Source organism: Coregonus lavaretus (assembly GCF_964263955.1).
Source record: "Coregonus lavaretus genome assembly, chromosome: 14".
Lineage (NCBI taxonomy): Eukaryota > Metazoa > Chordata > Actinopteri > Salmoniformes > Salmonidae > Coregonus > Coregonus lavaretus.
In genome coordinates, this window is record NC_140001.1 from 24,261,813 (window position 1) to 24,284,193 (window position 22,381).

The 22,381-nt window shown below is 41.0% G+C and overlaps 1 protein-coding gene across 1 annotated transcript; it reads right to left on the reverse strand.

Moving 5' to 3' along the window:
- Positions 1-778: 778 nt before the first annotated feature.
- Positions 779-16,581, reverse strand: LOC311141818 (serine/threonine-protein phosphatase 2A 55 kDa regulatory subunit B alpha isoform). The gene is made up of 10 exons (XM_084177294.1): positions 16,290-16,581; positions 15,694-15,771; positions 12,963-13,060; positions 12,677-12,842; positions 12,378-12,490; positions 12,040-12,217; positions 11,626-11,790; positions 11,194-11,363; positions 4,794-4,885; positions 779-3,750 (listed from the first exon to the last, which is right to left on the reverse strand). The coding sequence occupies exons 1-10, from the start codon at positions 16,294-16,296 to the stop codon at positions 3,474-3,476; spliced, it is 1,344 nt and encodes a 447-aa protein (XP_084033420.1). The 5' UTR covers positions 16,297-16,581; the 3' UTR covers positions 779-3,473.
- Between the last annotated feature and the right edge of the window lie 5,800 nt (positions 16,582-22,381).

The following is a 22,381-nucleotide window of genomic DNA, read 5'->3' on the forward strand; positions in this document are numbered from 1 at the left end:
CGTAATCGCAAAATTTGCATAATTGACCATGTGTATGTAATTGTGATGGACGCTGTAGGAGTGAGTAAAAAACTCCCTAAATATGTTTAGAACTACAAATGAACGTTCTTCTGTCTTCTTCTTTTTAAAAATGTTTTACATTTACATCCCGCCCTGAATGTAAGCCAGGGCGGAATCAGCCAGCGGCGGCTTCCCGCATGCGCGATTCATTTGCAGTCTGGACGCGGAGGGGTGAACATCTCCTACTCTGACTGCAGCTGGGAGGGACTGCTGCGCGAAGACTGGGCCGCCTGTGAGTGCTTTGGGACAGGGGTAACAAAGCACCCGCTGCTCGTTGAGAAGAGTAAGAACGATACGCGCTTTCAAGTCACTAGATTTGTCGCTAGTCGCTTTTTTGAAAATGTGTCGCTAGAGGGGTCTGAATACTCGCTAAATATAGCGACAAAGTCGCTAAATTGGCAACACTGCCAAGCGAACGCAGGCGTATCATATATGATTGGCCCACCTGAGAGACGTCACCAAATTATTTCACTACTAACTTTAATTTGTTTTGCAAAATATAAGTCAAATAAACAGATGTTTGCGATGCATATTCCTTGTATTTCGAATTTCAATTTTCTGATCTCTTGCTTTATTTTCTCTATTTTCAAATGTTACTTGTGTATGTAATGAAAATACACTTTCCTGTAGGAGAACATTATACATTATAATGGGGACATTCAAATACAAGGCATCTCATGTGTCTGAAAGAAGTCAAAAACGTATTACACAATTATTGTATTCATTCTTTATTACTCATTAATCTAAACTGTATTTTATTCCATTTGACAAAGGCAAACATACCTATACTGTGAACCTTTAAAACTCCTGTTTTCATTTTTTTTTTATCACCCAAAATTTCCCACAATCTTTATCAAGAGCCCTCAAACAAAACATACAAAATCAAAGAAATTCACAAAAATAAAAAGTGCATTCTGTTGTGAGTCCTGTGAATACATTATATTTAAGTTCCCCTGAGCATTCTCCTGCCTGACAAGCTGCCAGTCACTTCAGGAAACATACTTGATTATCTTGTTTCCTCTGCTATGAAAAAGGCAATTTGGTCCTTCTGAACGACATTTGGTGGCTTTGCACAAGAGCTGTGAAGACAGGAGTGTGTGGGGGGAAGTATTCATTTATTTTGTTCCGGTGTCGCTATATATATATATATATATCAGAGCCAATCTGTGACAACAATTACATTTGTACCTTAACTGAGCCGTGATGTTCTGATGCCAAGAGTGTGATGGTGGTATGGGGTTAGGGGTATAACGTGTTGCTTCTTCTATGGAGCATTTTACATCTTAACCATGACTAAACATTAGGCTAGTAGTAGGCTACTCTTGTTCCTCATGTCATGACACATTTTCACAACAGCGATTATAAGTGACAGCCGTTATAAACTGTCCACAAAACAAACATAAGAAAATCAAAGTATTCAACAAGGACATACGCTGAGTCTTGAGGAAGTGACCCTCACAAAACCAGTAGAGCTAATGACCTTTATTGCAGACAGTCTGCAATGGTGCTTATTGGTAGCATTACTAGTAAATGAGACTCAATTGATAAGCTTAATGCTAACTTATTACGATCCAATGGCTCACAATCAAGTATTCGCATAGCCATGTGCTGCAGCCAGAACAAAAAATAATTTACCTCCCAAAATATCATCAACAAAGAATGCCACATTAACTAAACACAGTACAAACGCTGGAAATACCGTACATTTGAAATACTGTCTCCAATGCCCTGAGCTGACATTAACCAGTAATTCCATCCAATGATACCCACGAACACATGCCTCACTTAACAGTTGAGTTTGTTTCCTGCATAAAGAACTTATGCACAATCAAAGAGAGAGAACATTGTGTTTCATAAAATATTTCAAGTCAGTAACCCTGTCTAGTCAATAAACCTGACACAGTGAACGCGCGGTTAAGAGCATTTCTTCAGTCAAACTGAAGCGAACAGATAATGCCTTTCCCATACGTACAATGGCCTATTTATTATTAAATGATATTTTACTCAGTGCAAATGTTTAGAAAACACAGCCATGGCACACACAAACAAATCCACACTGGAGTTAAAACAATTAGCGCAAATGAACTAGCTTAATAAACTCAGAAGCACCCGAATCCATTCCAGTCAATATCGGTTAAAGTAACCCTATTACAAAAACTAATGACCACTATGAGTCCGCAGTGGCACATACCTGAAAATACTTATTGGACATTCAACATGCATAAAGCCCTTCTTAAATGGCATATTCATATGCACTCCATCTTTAAACCCACTTGAATTTAACACAATGCTCATACAATAAGTCACATTAACTATCACCAGTCCAAGTAATCCTTCAGTCCACAGATCAGTCAAAAACCTACAGCTTAACAGACAACAGTGATCAGACTACACCAAGTAGTGTGAGGGGGTTAAAGGTTATCAATATTTCTGTCTTCTTAATTCATACAAAAATAAACTAATTATAGTGATTATTCTTTATCTGAAGTACAAAACATCATTAAAAAACATACAAACAAAAAACTTGATCCAGAGGGAAAACTTAAATTTCACAAGAAACATAAGCATAAGTCAAGACGCATGCATGGAACTTAGCAGCAGAGGTTCAAATGGGTGCCGCTCACATTTAAAAACTGACAAGTCATGCAGGTCAGCCAAGGCAGGCCTGTCTTTCTCCTGCAATAACTGCACTGGAGCCTCTGTGCTGAGCTGTACATGGTGGCACTCTAAGTGCAAGAGGGAGATTAGGCTGCAACGCCTCTGCCCACTACCATTTACTTGGAAAAGCAACGGCTTCATACTGTAGGTTACCTCTGGAGAAGGGCACTGTGCTTACCAGACTGTTAACCCTTGTCTGTAGTCTCAGACTGGCTAACTGTATATTTTACATAGTCGTCTCAAAATTACCCCCAGACCCCAACCCAGCCCACCAACTGTGTTGAGCTTTTGTGTGTGTATGTGTGTGTCTACATCAAACTTGGCAACTTGACAAATGGCCTGGGACAAAAATGGAGAGCTGACAGCTTGCCAATTTGGTCAGTGAAGAATAGCAATGTTGTGATCTGTGTCAACAATGAAGGGGTGGGAGGGAACCGAGTTGAAATAACTTCCTATCAAAAGAAAAAAAATGCTTGTATATACAAAACCGTTAAATGAGCAACATAGTAAATTAACAAAATAAACAATATCCCAAAGACTAGTGTTATAAAAGTGTTCCCTTTGGGATGTAGTGGACAACAGTTGCAATGTGGCAGGAGAAGTGTGGTACTGTTGGAGCCCCCTGAACAGAAAATAAGATGAAGAAAGACATCAAAACAGAGGCGTTATGCTGCACTTCTCCAGTTGAGGTTTTGGGGACTAGAATAGTGGGGCTAAAGTGGGATCTGGGATATGAAGGGTTCATTGAATATTTGTTACAGTTTGTCCTGAAATATATAGAGGTTGTTAGTGGTGGCCACTGCGATGATGTTGTCCTGAGGGTGCCAGGCCGTGTGGAGGATCTTCTTGTTAAAGTCCAGGCTGTCTACACTGATCTCGTCCTTCTTGCGCTTCCCACCTGTGCACACCTTGCGGGGCTTGAGCACAGAGCGAGGCTTACTGCTCTCCCGAGACGCCTCCAGGGTCACATCCTGCCGGTAGCCTCGGTCAAACATCCTGAAGAAGTTGTTGTACGAGCCCGTCATCACAACACTGAGGAGGACAAGGGTTGGGTATCAAACAGGGGTAGTGGCAGACTGACAGTGGTTTCACGTCAGAGTCTTTCGATCACAGAATCAAACCAAAACGTTCATTTATCTCAGGCATATTAAGCCTTACAAAATTCAACTGTATTGTGGCATGTAAAGTCAGGTCCATCATTATTGGCACCCTTGATAAAGATAAGCAAAAATACTGTATTAAATAAAATACAAATACTGAGCTATATGATATGCAAAAAATAAGATGGGAAATTATATTATACTAATACAATAGCTCAGAGAAATAGATTTCGTTTAACAAGTAATACAAATTTTTTTTTAATGTAATCTGACCATAGCACCGGTTCCAATCCAAGTGCCAATACCGTTTATCAAACTCTAGGCGGATTCAGATGACATGAAAATGCAAGGATGAGCCTTGAGTTCTGTTTGACCATAGCACCGGTTCCAATCCAAGTGCCAATACCGTTTATCAAACTCTAGGCGGATTCAGATGACATGAAAATGCAAGGATGAGCCTTGAGTTCTGTTTGACAGCGATAAAGGCAGCCTTTGATAAGGCCTGTGCCACTCAGTTCAGATGAGGGGATATCCCCATGTACTGTATCTTACAGTAGCTACAGCCTTTCTTCTGTAGGCCTAATGGAACATAAAATTACTATGTACAACTTATAAATAAATAAAACTATTACTTTGAGGAGTCTTTAACGTGTTCTCAATGTCAAACATTGATCTAATGCAGGGATGGGCAACTCCAGTCCTCGGGGGCCTGATTGATTGCCCCAGCTAACACACCGGACTCCTTTAAACAACTAATCATGATCTTCAGTTTAGAATGTAATTTGTTTAAATCAGCTGTGTTTGCTAGGGATGGGGGGGAAATTGTGACACCACTCCGGCCCCAGAGGACTGGAGTTGCCCATCCCTGATCTAATGTATCATACAGCATCAACTTCCTGATCAATGTCAGACAGCTATTCATAATTCATGAATTCTAAACTTGATGCTAAATCTAATGCTAAACTTGACTCTCACCTGTCGTTTCCATTCCAGCAGCACTCAAACTTATCAAAGATGCAGTCGTTCTCATAGAGTGAGCACAGTTTACTCCTGAGGTATTCATGAACCTGTTGGGAGGAAAATTATAGTTAAATCAAGACACTGAAAAAAGTACATTATATTTGCAAAAAAAAAATATATTGGTTCAGTCTAATATATGCATACCTTCAAATTACAACAAATTATACAACAATCAAGCAATTGTATCCTTGCTTGAAAACAGTGAAATACAACAGGGGCCAATACAGGACAGGTGAACATTATAAAAATAGATCAGCTTTAATATTGCAGATAGATTGTAACTTCCATCAATGTAATTGTCTGCATCACTTCCAATCCCCCATATGTTTTTTTGTTTTTTTTTCCTCTCGCATATACAGTGGGGAGAACAAGTATTTGATACACTGCAGATTTTGCAGGTTTTCCTACTTACAAAGCATGTAGAGGTCTGTAATTTTTTATCATAGGTACACTTCAACTGTGAGAGACGGAATCTAAAACAGAAATCCAGAAAATCACATTGTATGATTTTTAAGTAATTAATTTGCATTTTATTGCATGACATAAGTATTTGATACATCAGAGAAGCAAAACTTAATATTTGGTACAGAAACCTTTGTTTGCAATTACAGAGATCATACGTTTCCTGTAGGTCTTGACCAGGTTTGCACACACTGCAGCAGGGATTTTGGCCCACTCCTCCATACAGACCTTCTCCAGATCCTTCAGGTTTCGGGGCTGTCGCTGGGCAATACGGACTTTCAGCTCCCTCCAAAGATTTTCTATTGGGTTCAGGTCTGGAGACTGGCTAGGCCACTCCAGGACCTTGAGATGCTTCTTACGGAGCCACTCCTTAGTTGCCCTGGCTGTGTGTTTGGGTCGTTGTCATGTTGGAAGACCCAGCCACGACCCATCTTCAATGCTCTTACTGAGGGAAGGAGGTTGTTGGCCAAGATCTCGCGATACATGGCCCCATCCATCCTCCCCTCAATACGGTGCAGTCGTCCTGTCCCCTTTGCAGAAAAGCATCCCCAAAGAATGATGTTTCCACCTCCATGCTTCACGGTTGGGATGGTGTTCTTGTGGTTGTACTCATCCTTCTTCTTCCTCCAAACACGGCGGGTTGAGTTTAGACCAAAAAGCTCTATTTTTGTCTCTTCAGACCACATGAAATTCTCCCATTCCTCCTCTGGATCATCCAGATGGTCATTGGCAAACTTCAGACGGGCCTGGACATGCACTGGCTTGAGCAGGGGGACCTTGCGTGCGCTGCAGGATTTTAATCCATGACGGCGTAGTGTGTTACTAATGGTTTTCTTTGAGACTGTGGTCCCAGCTCTCTTCAGGTCATTGACCAGGTCCTGCCGTGTAGTTCTGGGCTGATCCCTCACCTTCCTCATGATCATTGATGCCCCACAAGGTGAGATCTTGTATGGAGCCCCAGACCGAGGGTGATTGACCGTCATCTTCAACTTCTTCCATTTTCTAATAATTGCGCCAACAGTTGTTGCCTTCTCACCAAGCTGCTTGCCTATTGTCCTGTAGCCCATCCCAGCCTTGTGCAGGTCTACAATTTTATCACTGATGTCCTTACACAGCTCTCTGGTCTTGGCCATTGTGGAGAGGTTGGAGTCTGTTTGATTGAGTGTGTGGACAGGTGTCTTTTATACAGGTAACGAGTTCAAATAGGTGCAGTTAATACAAGTAATGAGTGGAGAACAGGAGGGCTTCTTAAAGAAAAACTAACAGGTCTGTGAGAGCCGGAATTCTTACTGGTTGGTAGGTGATCAAATACTTATGTCATGCAATAAAATGCAAATTAATTACTTAAAAATCATACAATGTGATTTTCTGGAAATTACAGACCTCTACATGCTTTGTAAGTAGGAAAACCTGCAAAATCGGCAGTGTATCAAATACTTGTTCTCCCCACTGTATATACATACATACATACATACATACATACATACATACATACATACATACATACATACATACATACATACATACATACATACATACATACATACATATCCTTTAAAAATATATTCTCCTTTATTACTTTCCAACCACACCATCCTCTCCCTAATTGGAGTAAACTAGTGAACAACAACGCTTTAGGCCTCTACTTCATGCTTATACATACTATATACATTTTATGGACACAGTCACTAATTATATTTTGTTTGTTTTTACTCCTGAACTTCCTCCAATCATTTTCATGATGTCCATCTGGTATGCTTCTATATGCCATATCTTTCTAACTGTGCTCTTTCACAAAAGCTCACAATATATAACCTATATACTTATTATGGACACAGCATGTCTTACACTAGTTATCTTGTTGTTATTAGTCCCATCCTTCAGCTCCATTCAACACCTCCCATCTATCTCTTAACACCATCCATATTGGATTTCTATTTGCCATATATTTTTCAACTGTACTGTGATGTTTTATAAAAGTTCTCAACCTTTCTATTCTCATTGTTTCTACAGTTTGTGAATTGAAAATAAACATCTTTGCTAAAAGTATTATTATTTTATTGATCAGTTGACTATGACTTTTCAGATCACCCAGTAGTGCTATCTGCAGGGTCAGCTCCATGCAAATATTGCAATCCTTCAGTCATTCTTGGACCTCTGTCCAGAAACAAGCTACAAATGGACAGTACCAAAACAAATGATCTAATGATTCTGTCTCTTCACAGCCAAATCTGCAGAGCTGGGAAGATTGTATCCCCCATACAAATAACATTCTATTGGTAGCAAGAATTGTATATAATAATTTAAATTGAAAAACTAAGTTTTGAATCCGGCGTCGTTTTGCGTATCAGTTCATAAACACTATGCCATGGAATCGGTACGTCAAATCTCTTCCCAACTATTTTGCAATCTATATGGGACGGCTGTCAATCTTTTGGTCCTTAAATGAAACTGGTAAACTTTTTAATTTATCACAATTTTCTTTAACCAATTATGTTCTTTAATGCAAGGCCGACAGACAAGTTCCTTCCTTTTTCCTCCTTCCACTTTCCTCTTCCATTTTTGCGGTAATGCTGCAATTATTTAGTTGTAATTTTGGGTAGAGCAGACATTTCCATATGTTTTTGTTAGCTGCATGTGCGACATAACTCCACCATTCCTATCGATAATATTGTTTACGAAGATTATACCTTTTTTAAACATTCTCAAAAAAGAACGGTTTATCATCAATTAGTATATTTGTGTTTAACCACAATATTTGTTGCAATATTTGTTCTGTCATTTCTGGAGGATTAAATTGAAATTGCAAACAACTTTCTATGGCTTGTTTTAGAAATAGTGATATTTAGGAGATTATTTCCTTTTCAAATACCTGAAAGTGAGGGGTTGTAATCTGAATAAAGGGAAAAAGTCCCTTCTTGAACATTGGGTGAGACAATCTTACTAATTTGCTAGAGAACCAGTTTGGATTTAAGTATAACTTTTGTATGACTGAAGCTTTTAGTGATAGGTCTAATGCTTTAATATTTAATAATTTCTGTCCTAATTCATATTCATTATATAAATAGGCCCGTTTAATTTTGTCTGGCTTGCCGTTCCAAATAAAATTGAATATTTTTCTCTCATATAATTTCAAAAACTGTTCGCTAGGCGTTGCAAGACCATAAGCAAATAGGTAAACTGGGATAATACTAAAGAGTTAATCAGTGTGATTTTTCCACAAATTGTCAGGTACTTACCTTTCCATGGTAGCAAGATCTTATCTATTTTTGCTAACTTTCTATTAAACATTTTTGGAGTGAGATCATTTATTTCATTTGGGATACAGTGGGGGAAACAAGTATTTAGTCAGCCACCAATTTTGCAAGTTCTCCCACTTAAAAAGATGAGAGAGGCCTGTAATTTTCATCATAGGTACACGTCAACTATGACAGACAAAATGAGGACATTTTTTTCCAGAAAAATCACATTGTAGGATTTTTAATGAATTTATTTGCAAATTATGGTGGAAAATAAGTATTTGGTCAATAACAAAAGTTTCTCAATACTTTGTTATATACCCTTTGTTGGCAATGACACAGGTCAAATGTTTTCTGTAAGTCTTCACAAGGTTTGCACACACTGTTGCTGGTATTTTGGCCCATTCCTCCATGCAGATCTCCTCTAGAGCAGTGATGTTTTGGGGCTGTCGCTGGGCAACACGGACTTTCAACTCCCTCCAAAGATTTTCTATGGGGTTGAGATCTGGAGACTGGCTAGGCCACTCCAGGACCTTGAAATGCTTCTTACGAAGCCACTCCTTCGTTGCCCGGGCGGTGTGTTTGGGATCATTGTCATGCTGAAAGACCCAGCCACGTTTCATCTTCAATGCCCTTGCTGATGGAAGGAGGTTTTCACTCAAAATCTCACGATACATGGCCCCATTCATTCTTTCCTTTACACGGATCAGTCGTCCTGGTCCCTTTGCAGAAAAACAGCCCCAAAGCATGATGTTTCCACCCCCATGCTTTACAGTAGGTATGGTGTTCTTTGGATGCAACTCAGCATTCTTTGTCCTCCAAACACGACGAGTTGAGTTTTTACCAAAAAGTTATATTTTGGTTTCATCTGACCATATGACATTCTCCCAATCCTCTTCTGGATCATCCAAATGCACTCTAGCAAACTTCAGACGGGCCTGGACATGTACTGGCTTAAGCAGGGGGACACGTCTGGCACTGCAGGATTTGAGTCCCTGGCGGCGTAGTGTATTACTGATGGTAGGCTTTGTTACTTTGGTCCCAGCTATCTGCAGGTCATTCACTAGGTCCCCCCGTGTGGTTCTGGGATTTTTGCTCACCGTTCTTGTGATCATTTTGACCCCACAGGGTGAGATCTTGCGTGGAGCCCCAGATCGAGGGAGATTATCAGTGGTCTTGTATGTCTTCCATTTCCTAATAATTGCTCCCACAGTTGATTTCTTCAAACCAAGCTGCTTACCTATTGCAGATTTAGTCTTCCCAGCCAGGTGCAGGTCTACAATTTTGTTTCTGGTGTCCTTTGACAGCTCTTTGGTCTTGGCCATAGTGGAGTTTGGAGTGTGACTGTTTGAGGTTGTGGACAGGTGTCTTTTATACTGATAGCAAGTTCAAACAGGTGCCATTAATACAGGTAACGAGTGGAGGACAGAGGAGCCTCTTAAACAAGAAGTTACAGGTCTGTGAGAGCCAGAAATCTTGCTTGTTTGTAGGTGACCAAATACTTATTTTCCACCAAAATTTGCAAATAAATTCATTAAAAATCCTACAATGTGATTTTCTGGATTTTTTTTTCTCAATTTGTCTGTCATAGTTGACGTGTACCTATGATGAAAATTACAGGCCTCTCATCTTTTTAAGTGGGAGAACTTACACAATTGGTGGCTGACTAAATACTTTTTTTCCCCACTGTATGTATTCCGAGTATATCCACATCATCATCAGACCATTTTATTGGTAAACTACATGGTAATGTAAAAATTTATTTGTTTGTTTTAGTGATCCAATACGTAATATAGTACATTTATCATAATTTGGTTGTAATCCAGAGAGGTTAGAAAATGTATCTAGATCCTCTATGAGGCTGTGGAGGGATTCAAGTTGTGGATTTAAAAAGAAAACATGAATCATCAGTGTACAATGACACCTTTGTTTTTAAGCCCTGGATTTCTAATCCCTTGATATTATTGTTGGATCTGATTTTAATAGCTAACATCTCGATGGCAATAATAAATAGATATGCTGATAGTGGACAACCTTGTTTCACTCCTCTTGACAGTTTAAAACGTTCTGAGAAACAGCCATTATTTACTATTTTACTATACATGATTTTAACCCAATTTATAAGAGATTCTCCAAAATTGAAATGCTCCAGGCATTTATATATAAACCCCAGTCGTACTTTATCAAATGCCTTTTCGAAGTCTGCTATGAATAGTAGGCCTGGCTTCCCAGATTTTTCATAGTGTTCTATTGTTTCCAGTACTTGCCTTATATTATCTCCAACGTATCGCCCATGTAAAAAACCTGTCTGATTAGAATGAATAATGTCCGACAATACCTTTTTAATTCTATGCGCTATACATTTTTGCTATAATTTTTGCATCACAACACTGACGTGTAAGGGGCCGCCAATTTTTTTAATGGACTGGATCTTTATATTTTCCACTTGTATCCTGTTTCAGTAATAATGAAATCAGGCCTTCTTCTTGAGTGTCTTGAGGTGCACATTTGTAAAGGACACATTTATACACAATATCTCCCCCTAGTGGAGGATTTATGTATCAAACTAAAGTTTAGAGATTGGACAAGCAAATATAATTTTGGATGCAACATCCATGATGTCACTATCTCCCACCACACAGACACCAGCTGACCTGATAAGTCTCTACTGGACGGGACTCCATGTTGAGGTCCCAGATTTTGACGGATAGGTAGTCCCGGGTCATCATGTAGCGCCCACTGTGGCTGAACTTGACATCAGATATGGAGGAGATAATCTCAGAGAAGAATGAGCGGTTGCTTGGATCCTCAGGCTCTTCAAACACTGAATGAGACAAGGAGAAGTGTGCTCGCTTAGTCAGTTCATTGGAGTAATCAATGACAGGAATGGACTCTTGAAACATCTGCTTCCAAGGTCTCTGAAATTGCTGGGCTTTTCAGTACTTTTAATCTGTCTCCGAAAAACTGGGTACATGTAGTCATTTTAATCAATATGCCATTTTAGTCACTTTACCTGGTCGTCTCCACAGGGCACAGCATTCTGTCTGAAACTAAAATCATGGACTCCACTGTCACATGCCACTTACGTTTGGAGTGCTGGTCACAGAGAGCTGATGCTCTCATGTCACAGAGGCGGATGGTGCCCTTGCTGCTGCTGTAGACAAAGGTGTTGCACTGGTTAGGATGGAACTCTGCTGCTGTAATCACCTCTGTCAGCTCCTCCATGTTGGCTGGCTTGATGTCCACAATGTCTGAGGAGGTCAGTGAGGTCAAGGGCAAACATAACAGCTCTGACACCACCACAAATAAGGGGGCTCCTTAACTACCCTGACCCACAAATTACTTGAATTGTGCTGTCTCAGTCAAATTGGTTTCAGTGCTATCCAAGACAAACTCAATGTAGAATTAAAAAAATCTGACAGCATGAAATCGAGACGGATCAAGATCACCTTCATCAGAAAGACTGAAAGGAACAGTGATGGGGACCAAACAGAGGATACTAAAGCTGCGGTCAGTGATCTCCAGGTTCCAGAGGTTGATGCGAAGGTCATCGGCAGACAGGTAGGTCTCACAGTCGCTGTTGACTGAGATGGAGTTGATGTGGTAGGTGTGTGCGTTAGAAAACACTCGCCTGGGGCTGGCCTCCACCATCAGGTCCATGGGCTGAAACACTGGGACCTATGGTGAAGAGGAGGAGATTTAGCAGGTTCTGTAGTATGAGTTGTGTGTGTATAGGATTAGGTATATAGGATGAGTCTACACACACTTAGTGTTGTGTCAGTGTTGGGGTCTCTGAGTGTGGAGGGTATAGGTAGTGGGTGCGTGAAGGTCTACACACCCGTAGTGTTGTGACGGTAGTGGGGTCTCTGTAGCGCCCATCCTCTTCCTTCAGGTTGTACCCCTCTGGTCGCTTGTCCCGTTCACTGATTTTCCACAGCTTTATAGTTTTATCTGCAAGACAACACACATGTATGTCACACTGCTTATGCACCAGCAATATATTTATGTTGCTCCCTCTCCTATTCAAAACATACAAATGAGTCAATGTAATGAACAGCTTATCTAGAGTTTTCCCCATCTTCAACAGAGGAAAGGGCTGGGGAGGGTAAGGCTACATGCACACACTGCTCTACTGACCATTTGTGGACAAGAGGAACTGTGCAGCGTTCTTCTGAGGCAGCCACCGGATCTTGTTGATCTTCTCCTCAATCTCAAGGCTCTTCAGGTAGTCGAACTCAGGCTCGTGGCTCTGGAAGGTGCTGTAAACATTGTACTCTCCACGGCATTGTGGCTGGTTCTTGCTCTGCTCAATTACATAACAGATTCTGATTCCAATCATGTAAAAAATAAATGTACTACTGAGACAAGATTCTGTCAAGTAATTGATTTTAGTGGACTGTGTTGAGCAGGAACCTTCACTTACCTCTAGCTCCTGCTGAAAGATGACAACGCGGCCCCCCTTGTCCCCAGTGGCTAGTAGCTCCCCAGAGTGATTGAATTCCACAGTGGATATGATGTCAGCTGTCACAAATAACATGACAATTAGTATGTTAAATTGCTTATTGCAAGATGTATCAACATTTGCAATGTTTTGGGGGGTAACTATCCATTTTGCAATGCATCTAGCGCCCTACAGTGGTGCACTGATTTCACTACTTAGCATAGTACTACTAGCCTACATCTGATTTTGTGAAGCTGTGGAAAGCAAGATATAGGCCTACTTAACCACCCCAGAGGGAAAATGTAAAACAAACGTAGCATCTGCAGCTAACCACTTCCATAGAATTCTCATCCCGCTGCCTTTAGCTCAACTCAACAATCTCTCCCTTATGACTGAGGTTGGCACAAGCCTGAGTGTAGGGTAGTGCTATCACCAACATAATAGGAGTTCTATGGAGAAGTGCTTGACTCAGCTCCTGCCACAGCCACACACTGCCTCCCCACAGTTCCAATAGGAACAGACAAAGGGGAAAGGAAACAAGCAGAAAGAAACTATCATTTGCAGCAGCATGAAAACTCTTGCATATCCCACATTGTCACTGTATGAGTCTTGCATCCTTTTGCATGTCTGAAAGTCTGTTCAGATTAACTTAAAAAAGGGCCAGGCACACAGTAACTAGGTTTCCATCCAACCTTTTTATGTGAGTAAAGTACATGTCGGTTAAAAATGTAATGACAGGCCTGATGGAAACTGCAAATGTCAGTAAACGTTCCAAATGTTGACAAAACAAAGTACGCTAGACAAGGTGGGATATTTTTGTGTCGGTAAAATTAATTATGCAAGAAGTGGTGGTAGAAACATTTATGCGCAAATGTTGATATAATAACTATCATATCGAAGTAAACTTTTAGTCACGTGATGATATATTGTGTGGTCCTCCCAATACGACTTGGAAAAGCATGCAGTTTATTAGGCTACAGATGAAATAAATTATGAACTTCACAGGGTGGTGAAAGTACACGGTGATGAGCTTGATGCTCCTTTACAATAAATATTGAGGGTTTTATTCTGGTGACACGAGGATCAATGCTTGGCTGCCGTTTGACAAATAAAAATACTGTTGCTCTTTTGTCCATAATAATCTCATCATTTAGGCTAAACCTGTACTGTATCTGCGAGCTGTTGGCTAGAGCGCACGTGCCAAGGCCAGAGTGGGCACATTTGATATTTAATGCAAAAAAAATTGTGACAAAACCATCAGTAGAGTTGAAAATGCAATGGAAACCCATTTAACTTGTTGTTTTAAATTAGGTACATGGGAATTTAACCCTAAAAGTTATATTTATGTTCACTACATCATCACGCAGAGCCTTTTATCCACAACAAGTACATTTGATGGAAACATCTCTGGTGGGAAAATGCGCATATTGTTTTTATGCAGATTTTTTCATATTCACATGAAAATTTGTCGCCAATTGGATGGAAATCTAGCTACAGACATACACAGATCCTGACCTACTCTGCTTTGTTACGCTTCTTATAAGGCAAAGCTTGTACTGTAAACAGAACCTTGTAATGTGCACACATGATCAAGCATATTCGGCTCCTAGCCATTCATACACTTCAACGGAGGAGGTGAGCCAAAGGCACCCAATAGTCCTTATACCTTTCCCTATATCTTATGTGCAACTAAGAACACCGTCTATGCAGCCTAGAAACCCAATTAGGCTACTAGCTCTCAAATTAAAAAGCAAAAGTGTCATGGTGGTCCCAGCATCTTAATGAGTTTAAGTGGAAAAGTACAACAGTTACCATTGGCTCTTTACCAATGCTTTATTTGCCTACATCATGAGATGAAGTAGGCTACAGACCAAAACTGCATGTCATGACAGACTATAGCTCCTTCATGAGAATCACCCAACATCATCTTACCTTTCCATTTGGGTCACAGACAATTTCCAGACAATCAATTATGCATCATCACTAGCACCACACATCTGATCACAAAAGTGCCATGCCCCTTTATTATTTGACATGTTTTGTGGGTACCTTAAAACTTCAATTAAACTGAGTCTCAAATAGCCACCTGTCCCTTTTAATAGCCAGGCAACGGCACACATTTTAGCAAATAAACACCTGTTTCAAATAAACAATTCTAAATTAATTGTTTATGAGGTTATCATGAATTTCCATGAATAGTTTACAAGGTTTAATGTTTGATGTGTTACCTAAAATAATTCAATAATGACTTGAAAAAATTATGGCAATCATCCGTTTTTATCGCCAGTAAAAAACGGCTAGCCATTGGCTGATAACAGCTGAGAACTGCTAGCTAACTGGCAAACACAAAAACAGTCAACAACTTCGAAATAGAGGCATACTAAGACAAAAGAAACGTGACACAATGTGTAAATGATAACACAGTGCAGGAAATGAATGCATTGATTAAAATGCTTGAAGTGAACGCTGGAATTAAACAATCAACTAACTGTGCAAATGAGCCAGATCTGTGTGCATTAATAGACACATGGCTCAAAAAGACGCTTTAAACACCCAGGCTATTATTAATTGAAGTTTTACGGTATATTATGTTTTATGAGGAGAAGTTAAAGTGAGTCAGTGACTGTGATTGTTAGTCTGAACAATGCTTACTGCACCCTACATCAACTAGCTAGCTAGCAGTCTAGAGACGTCCGAATCATCAGTCTCTTACCTTCAGCCACATCGTCATCAATCGCTCCTTTGACTTGAGAAAAGCACCACTGCACATCATTGCCTCCGCCGCCAGCTCCTGGAACCCCACAAACAGAGCAATGCTTTAAAAATCAAGCTGCATCGTAATGGCTCTGATGTCAAAGATAAATATGAATCTTCTAGATCAGCATGCTTTGCTTATAATCTCCTGAATACTGTAGCTACTTTCCATAAAACATAATCAAGAGAAGACAACTATTGAGCAACTTATAGAAATCATTGCTTGGTAAAGTTAGCTTCAATACAGAGTGGAAGTGATAACTAGCAAAGTTAGTTAACATTACGGTAGCTAACTAATGTTGTTGATGGCGGTGCAGTTAGCTAACTAGCTAACTTAGCCGAAGCATCCGCTAAAGCTGGACAACACATGCAGAGTAACGTTTACACTCCCAACTCGTAGTACGCTAACCTTAGCTAGTTTCTCTCCAAATGGCAAGAAAGCTGACAATCTAACGTTACATCAAAACAATTTGTAGAATTTATGTGCGATTAACTTGACCATTCTATTCATGCATCATAGCTAGCTAACGACAGTAGCCTGCTAGTTAACTTTACCTGCCATGGTGGTGAGAGGGAATCTCTGTCGAGGAGGGCTTGCTTGGGGCCCTTGCTTATCTTTCCACTTTGCCGTGCTAGGGTGTGTACAAGGAGAATCTCGCTGAGTGCAGGGGAATCGTAAAGCTATAGAGTGTGTGGCTGTTTTCCCCTACTATTCTTCAACTTCTCATGTCACTTATCTTGCTTAGCAGTACTTTGACAATCAGCAATGCTCCCTTGGAACACTTTGCAACGCTTCTGGTTTAGCTGGCTGCTTGCTAGCAAAATTTCCCTCTCCCTGCTCCTACTTTCAAAATGGCGCAACCTAGTCCTGCACTGACGTCAGTGACAGACTTCTTCTTGTGAATTTCCGGTAGACTAGACGCTTTTAGGCGTATTGCTGCCTTTCTCAGTTCGGAATTTGCATTCCACATTGTGACGAAACAAAAAATAAAGGGAAAACCTTAAATTGCACCACCATCTAAACCTGCACCTAGTATTCATTTACATTTCAGCCATTTAGCAGACACACTTATCCAGAGCAAATAGGGTTAAGTGCCTTGCTCAAAGAAACATCAACAGATTTGATACCTACCTGCCGTCCTGTATACTTGCCCCCAAAACCCACCACCCCATCCCAACACTTGGGCCTAAATGATCCTACACCAGGCAGTTGGCCTGGGAGGATGGAACCCCTTCTCTCAAAACTTTCTGTAGATCTTCTGCACTAAAATCTCTCACACCCAAATATTTATCAGCTGCTGCAACATCAGTGCAGTGCAGTTGATCACCATGGCAATAAACACTTGAAATCCAACCTTACTAAAACTCATTGTCTCTGGCTCTCTCTCTACAGGTCTATTCACTGGGGGGGCTCCTAGTCGACTCACTCACCCTTGGCCTATCCTCTATTCTCTTCACTGCCTCAGCATAGGAAACTTTCTGCCCCACTCGAACTCTGGCAATCTCAACCTGTCTCTCTCTCACAGGGCTCTTCGGATCCCCAGCTGCATGGGCATCCCCACAGTTGACACACAGTGCATTCTCTATCCCAACTGTACACTCCCTCTGACTATGCCCTCCTGCAAATTTCTCACATCGTGGAATCTCTTTCACACTGCTGCAACATGTCCGAATCCTTGGCACCTAAAGCACTGAAGCAGGTTCAGAACATAGGCCCTCACAGAATAGCAAATATAACCTGACCTTATCAGGAAAAACAAGATAGACAGGGTATTCTCAGTCTCGCCATTGCCACCGGGTCTACATCTCACCAAACGGCGGGCATCACAAACACTAGGAATATTCCTTTTAATTTGATCCACCTCTACACTCAACGCTACCCCACTGATCACCCCTTTTAGCGAAGCCCTGCTCCGGAGAGCAAAGCACACCACAGGTTAAGCCCCGAGCCGTGTGACTCGAAGCGCCCGCACATCTAAACAATTCCACTTCTCTAAACATACAAAGATGTAGCCATTCCCTGTTGGTCCTTTACCCAGCACGACACAATGTATGGGTTGGCCAAAAAAGCAGGGATCCACTCTTTCCAGAAATCTCACTCCTCCTGATCCAAAATCATCTCTGGTAGGATTCTCAGGGCAAACCTAGGAAGTCTCCACTACACCTGTCGCCGCAGGTAAGCCCACTTCATCCTGGACTGGCTCAACCTCAGAGCGCTCACCACTGCCGTCTGACTCCATTTTGAGATTATAAAGGTTCTCAAGAGAGCGTGAAGACCTATAAGTCATATTACTTGGTTTGTAATCAGGAGACGTAGGTACAGTGCCTTCGGAAAGTATTCAAACCCATTGACTTTTTCCACATTTTGTTACGTTACAGCCTTATTCTAAAATGGATTACATTTTAAACAAATCCTCAGCAATCTACACACAATACCCCTATAATGACAATGCGAAAACAGGTTTTTAGAAATGTTTGCAAATTTATTAAAAATAAAAAACAGAAATACCTTATTTACATAAGTATTCAGACCTTTTGCTATGAGACTCGATATTGAGCTCAGGTGCCTCCTGTTTCCATTGATCATCCTTGAGATGTTTCTACAACTCTGATTGGAGTCCACCTGTGGTAAATTCAATTGATTGGACATGATTTGGAATGGCACACACCTGTCTATATGAGGTCCCACAGTTGACAGTGCATGTCAGAGCAAAAACAAAGCCATGAGGTCGAAGGAATTGTCGGTAGAGCTCAGAGACAGGATTGTGTCGAGGCACAGATCTGGGGAAGGGTACCAAAAAATGTCTGCAGCATTGAAGATCCCCAAGAACACAGTGGCCTCCATCATTCTTAAATGGAAGAAATTTGGAACCACCAAGACTCTTCCTAGAGCTGGCCGCCCGGCCAAACTGAGCAATCGGGGGAGAAGGGCCTTGGTCAGGGAGGTGACCAAGAACCCAATGGTCACTCTGACAGAGCTCTAGAGTTCCTCTGTGGAGATGGGAGAACCTTCCAGAAGGACAACCATCTCTGCAGCACTCCACCAATCAGGCCTTTATGGTAGAGTTGCCAGACGGAAGCCACTCCTCAGTAAAAGGCACATGACAGCGTGCTTGAAGTTTGCCAAAATCCACCTAAAGACTCTCAGACCATGAGAAACAAGATTCTCTGATCTGATGAAACCAAGATTCAACTCTTTGGCCTAAATGCCAAGCGTCACGTCTGGAGGAAACCTGGCACCATCCCTACGGTGAAGCATGGTGGTGGCAGCATCATGCTGTGGGGATGTTTTTCAGCGGCAGGGACTGGGAGGCTAGTCAGGATCGAGGGAAAGATGAACGGAGATCCTTGATGAAAACCTGCTCCAGAGCGCTCAGGACCTCAGACTGGGGCGAAGGTTCACCTTCCAACAGGACAACGACCCTAAGCACATAGTCTCTGAATGTCCTTGAGTGGGCCAGCCAGAGCCCGGATTTTAAGCTGATCGAACATCTCTGGAGAGACCTGAAAATAGCTGTGCAGTGAAGCTCTCCATCCAACCTGACAGAGCTTAAGAGGATCTGCAGAGAAGAATGGTAGAAACTCCCAAAATACAGGTGTGCCAAGCTTGTAGCGTCATAGCCAAGAAGACTCGAGGCTGTAATCGAGGCTGTAATTGTTGCCAAAGGTGCTTCAACAAAGGACTTAGTAAAGGGTCTGAATACTTACGTAAATGTAATATTTCCGTTTTTTAAATTAGTAAACATTTCTAAAAACCTGTTTTTGCTTTGTCATTATGTGGTATTGTGTGTAGAATGATGAGGGAATAAAAAAATAATCAATTTTAGAATAAGGCTGTAACATAACATAACAAAATGTGGAAAAAGTCAAGAGGTCTGAATACTTTCGGAATGCACTGTATATCACATGGGATGAACTGCTGTGACCATAAATCCCCAGTATCAGGGAGAAAATGGAACAACTACAACCACAAGATGGCAATAATGTAACATGTAATCTATGTCCCCAAACTGGTTCTTGTGTTGCTTGCAGACAATGGCCTGTCGATTTAACAGAAGAGGGGAAAAAACACTTCTACACAGCTCTAGCTTCCCCTAGAAAATAAAAGTTGTGCTAACTATAGTAACATGGAAGCCAGCCAGTATCCTTATGTCATATGCTTTTTCAATCCAGGAGGCTTTCCTTGATTAAAAGTACATCATTCTTTACACTGCCAAGAATGCCATTTCACCAAGGTTACCAAATAAATCATGTTACGTACAGTATGTGGAATCTATCTTTGTTCCAGTTATTTGCTGCCAGGACAATAGTTATTTGCATATTACTGTAACTCACAATGATAAAACATATGTATAATATACAGCTCTGGAAAAAATTAAGAGACCACTGCAAAAATATAATTTCTCTGGTTTTACTATTTATAGGTATGTGTTTGGGTGAAATTAACATTTTTGTTTTATTCTATAAACTACTGACAACATTTCTCCCAAATTCCAAATTAAAATATTGTCATTTAGAGCATTTATTTGCAGAAAATGACAACTGTTCAAAATAACAAAAAAGATGCAGTGTTGTCAGACCTCGAATAATTTTTAAACAACACAATACTAATGTTTTAACTTAGGAAGAGTTGATTTTCAATCACAGCTTTCATGCGTCTTGGCATGCTCTCCACCAGTCTTTCACATTGATGTTGGGTGACTTTATACCACTCCTGGCGCAAAAATTCAAGCAGCTCGGCTTTGATGGCTTGTGACCATCCATCTTCCTCTTGATCACATTCCAGAAGTTTTTTAATGGGGTTCGGGTCTGGAGATTGGGCTGGCCATGACAGGGTCTTGATCTGGTGGTCCTCCATCCACACCTTGATTGACCTGGCTGTGTGGTATGGCGCATTGTCCTGCTGGAAAAACCAATCCTCAGAGTTGGGGAACAATGTCAGAGCAAAAGGAAGCAAGTTTTCTTCCAGGACAACCTTGTACGTGGCTTGATTCATGCGTCCTTCACAAAGACAAATCTGCCCGATTCCAGCCTTGCTGAAGCACCCCCAGATCATCACCGATCCTCCACCAAATTTCACAGTGGGTGCGAGACACTGTGGCTTGTAGGCCTCTCCAGGTCTCCGTCTAACCATTAGACGACCAGGTGTTGGGCAAAGCTGAAAATTGGACTCATCAGAGAAGATGACCTTACTCCAGTCCTCTACGGTCCAATCCTTATGGTCTTTTGCAAACCTCAGCCTGGCTTTTCTTTGCTTCTCATTGATGAAGGGCTTTTTTCTAGCTTTGCACGACTTCAGCCCTGCCCCTAGGAGCCTGTTTCGAACCGTCCTCGCCGTGCACTTCACCCCAGCTGCCGTTTGCCATTCTTTTTGTAGGTCACTTGATGTCATCATACGGTTGTTGAGTGACATTCGAATGAGTTGGCGGTCATCCCGGTCAGTAGAGAGTCGTTTTCGCCCTCTGCTGGTCTGTAGCTTGTTGTCCCCAATGTCTGCTGCTTGACCTTGTTCTTATGAACCGCCGTCTTTGACATTTTAAGGATGGAAGCAACCTGACGCTCACTGTATCCCTCTGCAAGTAAAGCCAAAATTGAACCGTTCTTTTCCTCACTCAAGACGTTCCTTTTCAACTCTTTTGGCATGGTCAATAGTTATTTTTTGATTAACATTACTTTTGAGGTACTATTAGCACTGTTTTTGCCATCCAGCTGGTCCTATTGCAAGAGGATAGTGATGACCACAGCAGTGTTTTTTTATAATTTTCCTCGTTAAATGAGATTTGGTTCAGATGATCACCTAATCAGTACCTAATTCAGTAGAATGAGGTGTGCCTGTGTTGGAATTCAACAGACACTGGAATGGAATGGCTGTCATATATGTAGAGATGCTGATTTAAGAAACATTTGCAGTGGTCTCTTAATTTGTTCCAGAGCTGTATATCATATTCATGGGTTTGAATCCATCAATTACATATTATTATTTGTATGCTTCAACGTGTGGTAATGTATGTTTTCCTTGTGGTAAAATCTGACGGATAACATGACTGAAACTGTTTCCTGTAACCTGTAACTTACTCACTTGTACATTATAATGGCTGCATAATGTTTCTTGTGGACAATACCCCTGATTGTTTGTAATCTGCAATACCTTAATCTCATGTTGCCAAGGCTATTCATTATCCTGATCTCCCAATCTATGCAAGCCAATAAATATCTGCAAATGAAAGTGAAAATAGACCTGCAGGTTGGGTATGAAATGAAATATGAATGTCCAATCACATTTATTGTACTTTTGATAATTTGATAACTTTGATAGAGGACTCATTAAGTGAGTGTTTTTAGCAGAATTTTTGTAACCACAAACCACATAACATCCAGGCCCTACCTGATGTGCACCCAAACCAGCCTTGATTTCCCAGAGCTTACTGTTATTCGATTAATGGATTAGATCATTCACAGCACTGGTTTGGTTCTCCTATAGTAAAACTTTAAAAGATAATTTCCTTTTCTGTAACTAAATGTATACTGTTTGTGAGTATGTACGCTTAATTGGCCAAGTTATTGACGTTCTGAAACGAGTTACATTTCAGTCATTTAGCAAACACTCTTATCCAGAGTGACTTACAGGAGCAATTAGGGTTAAGTGC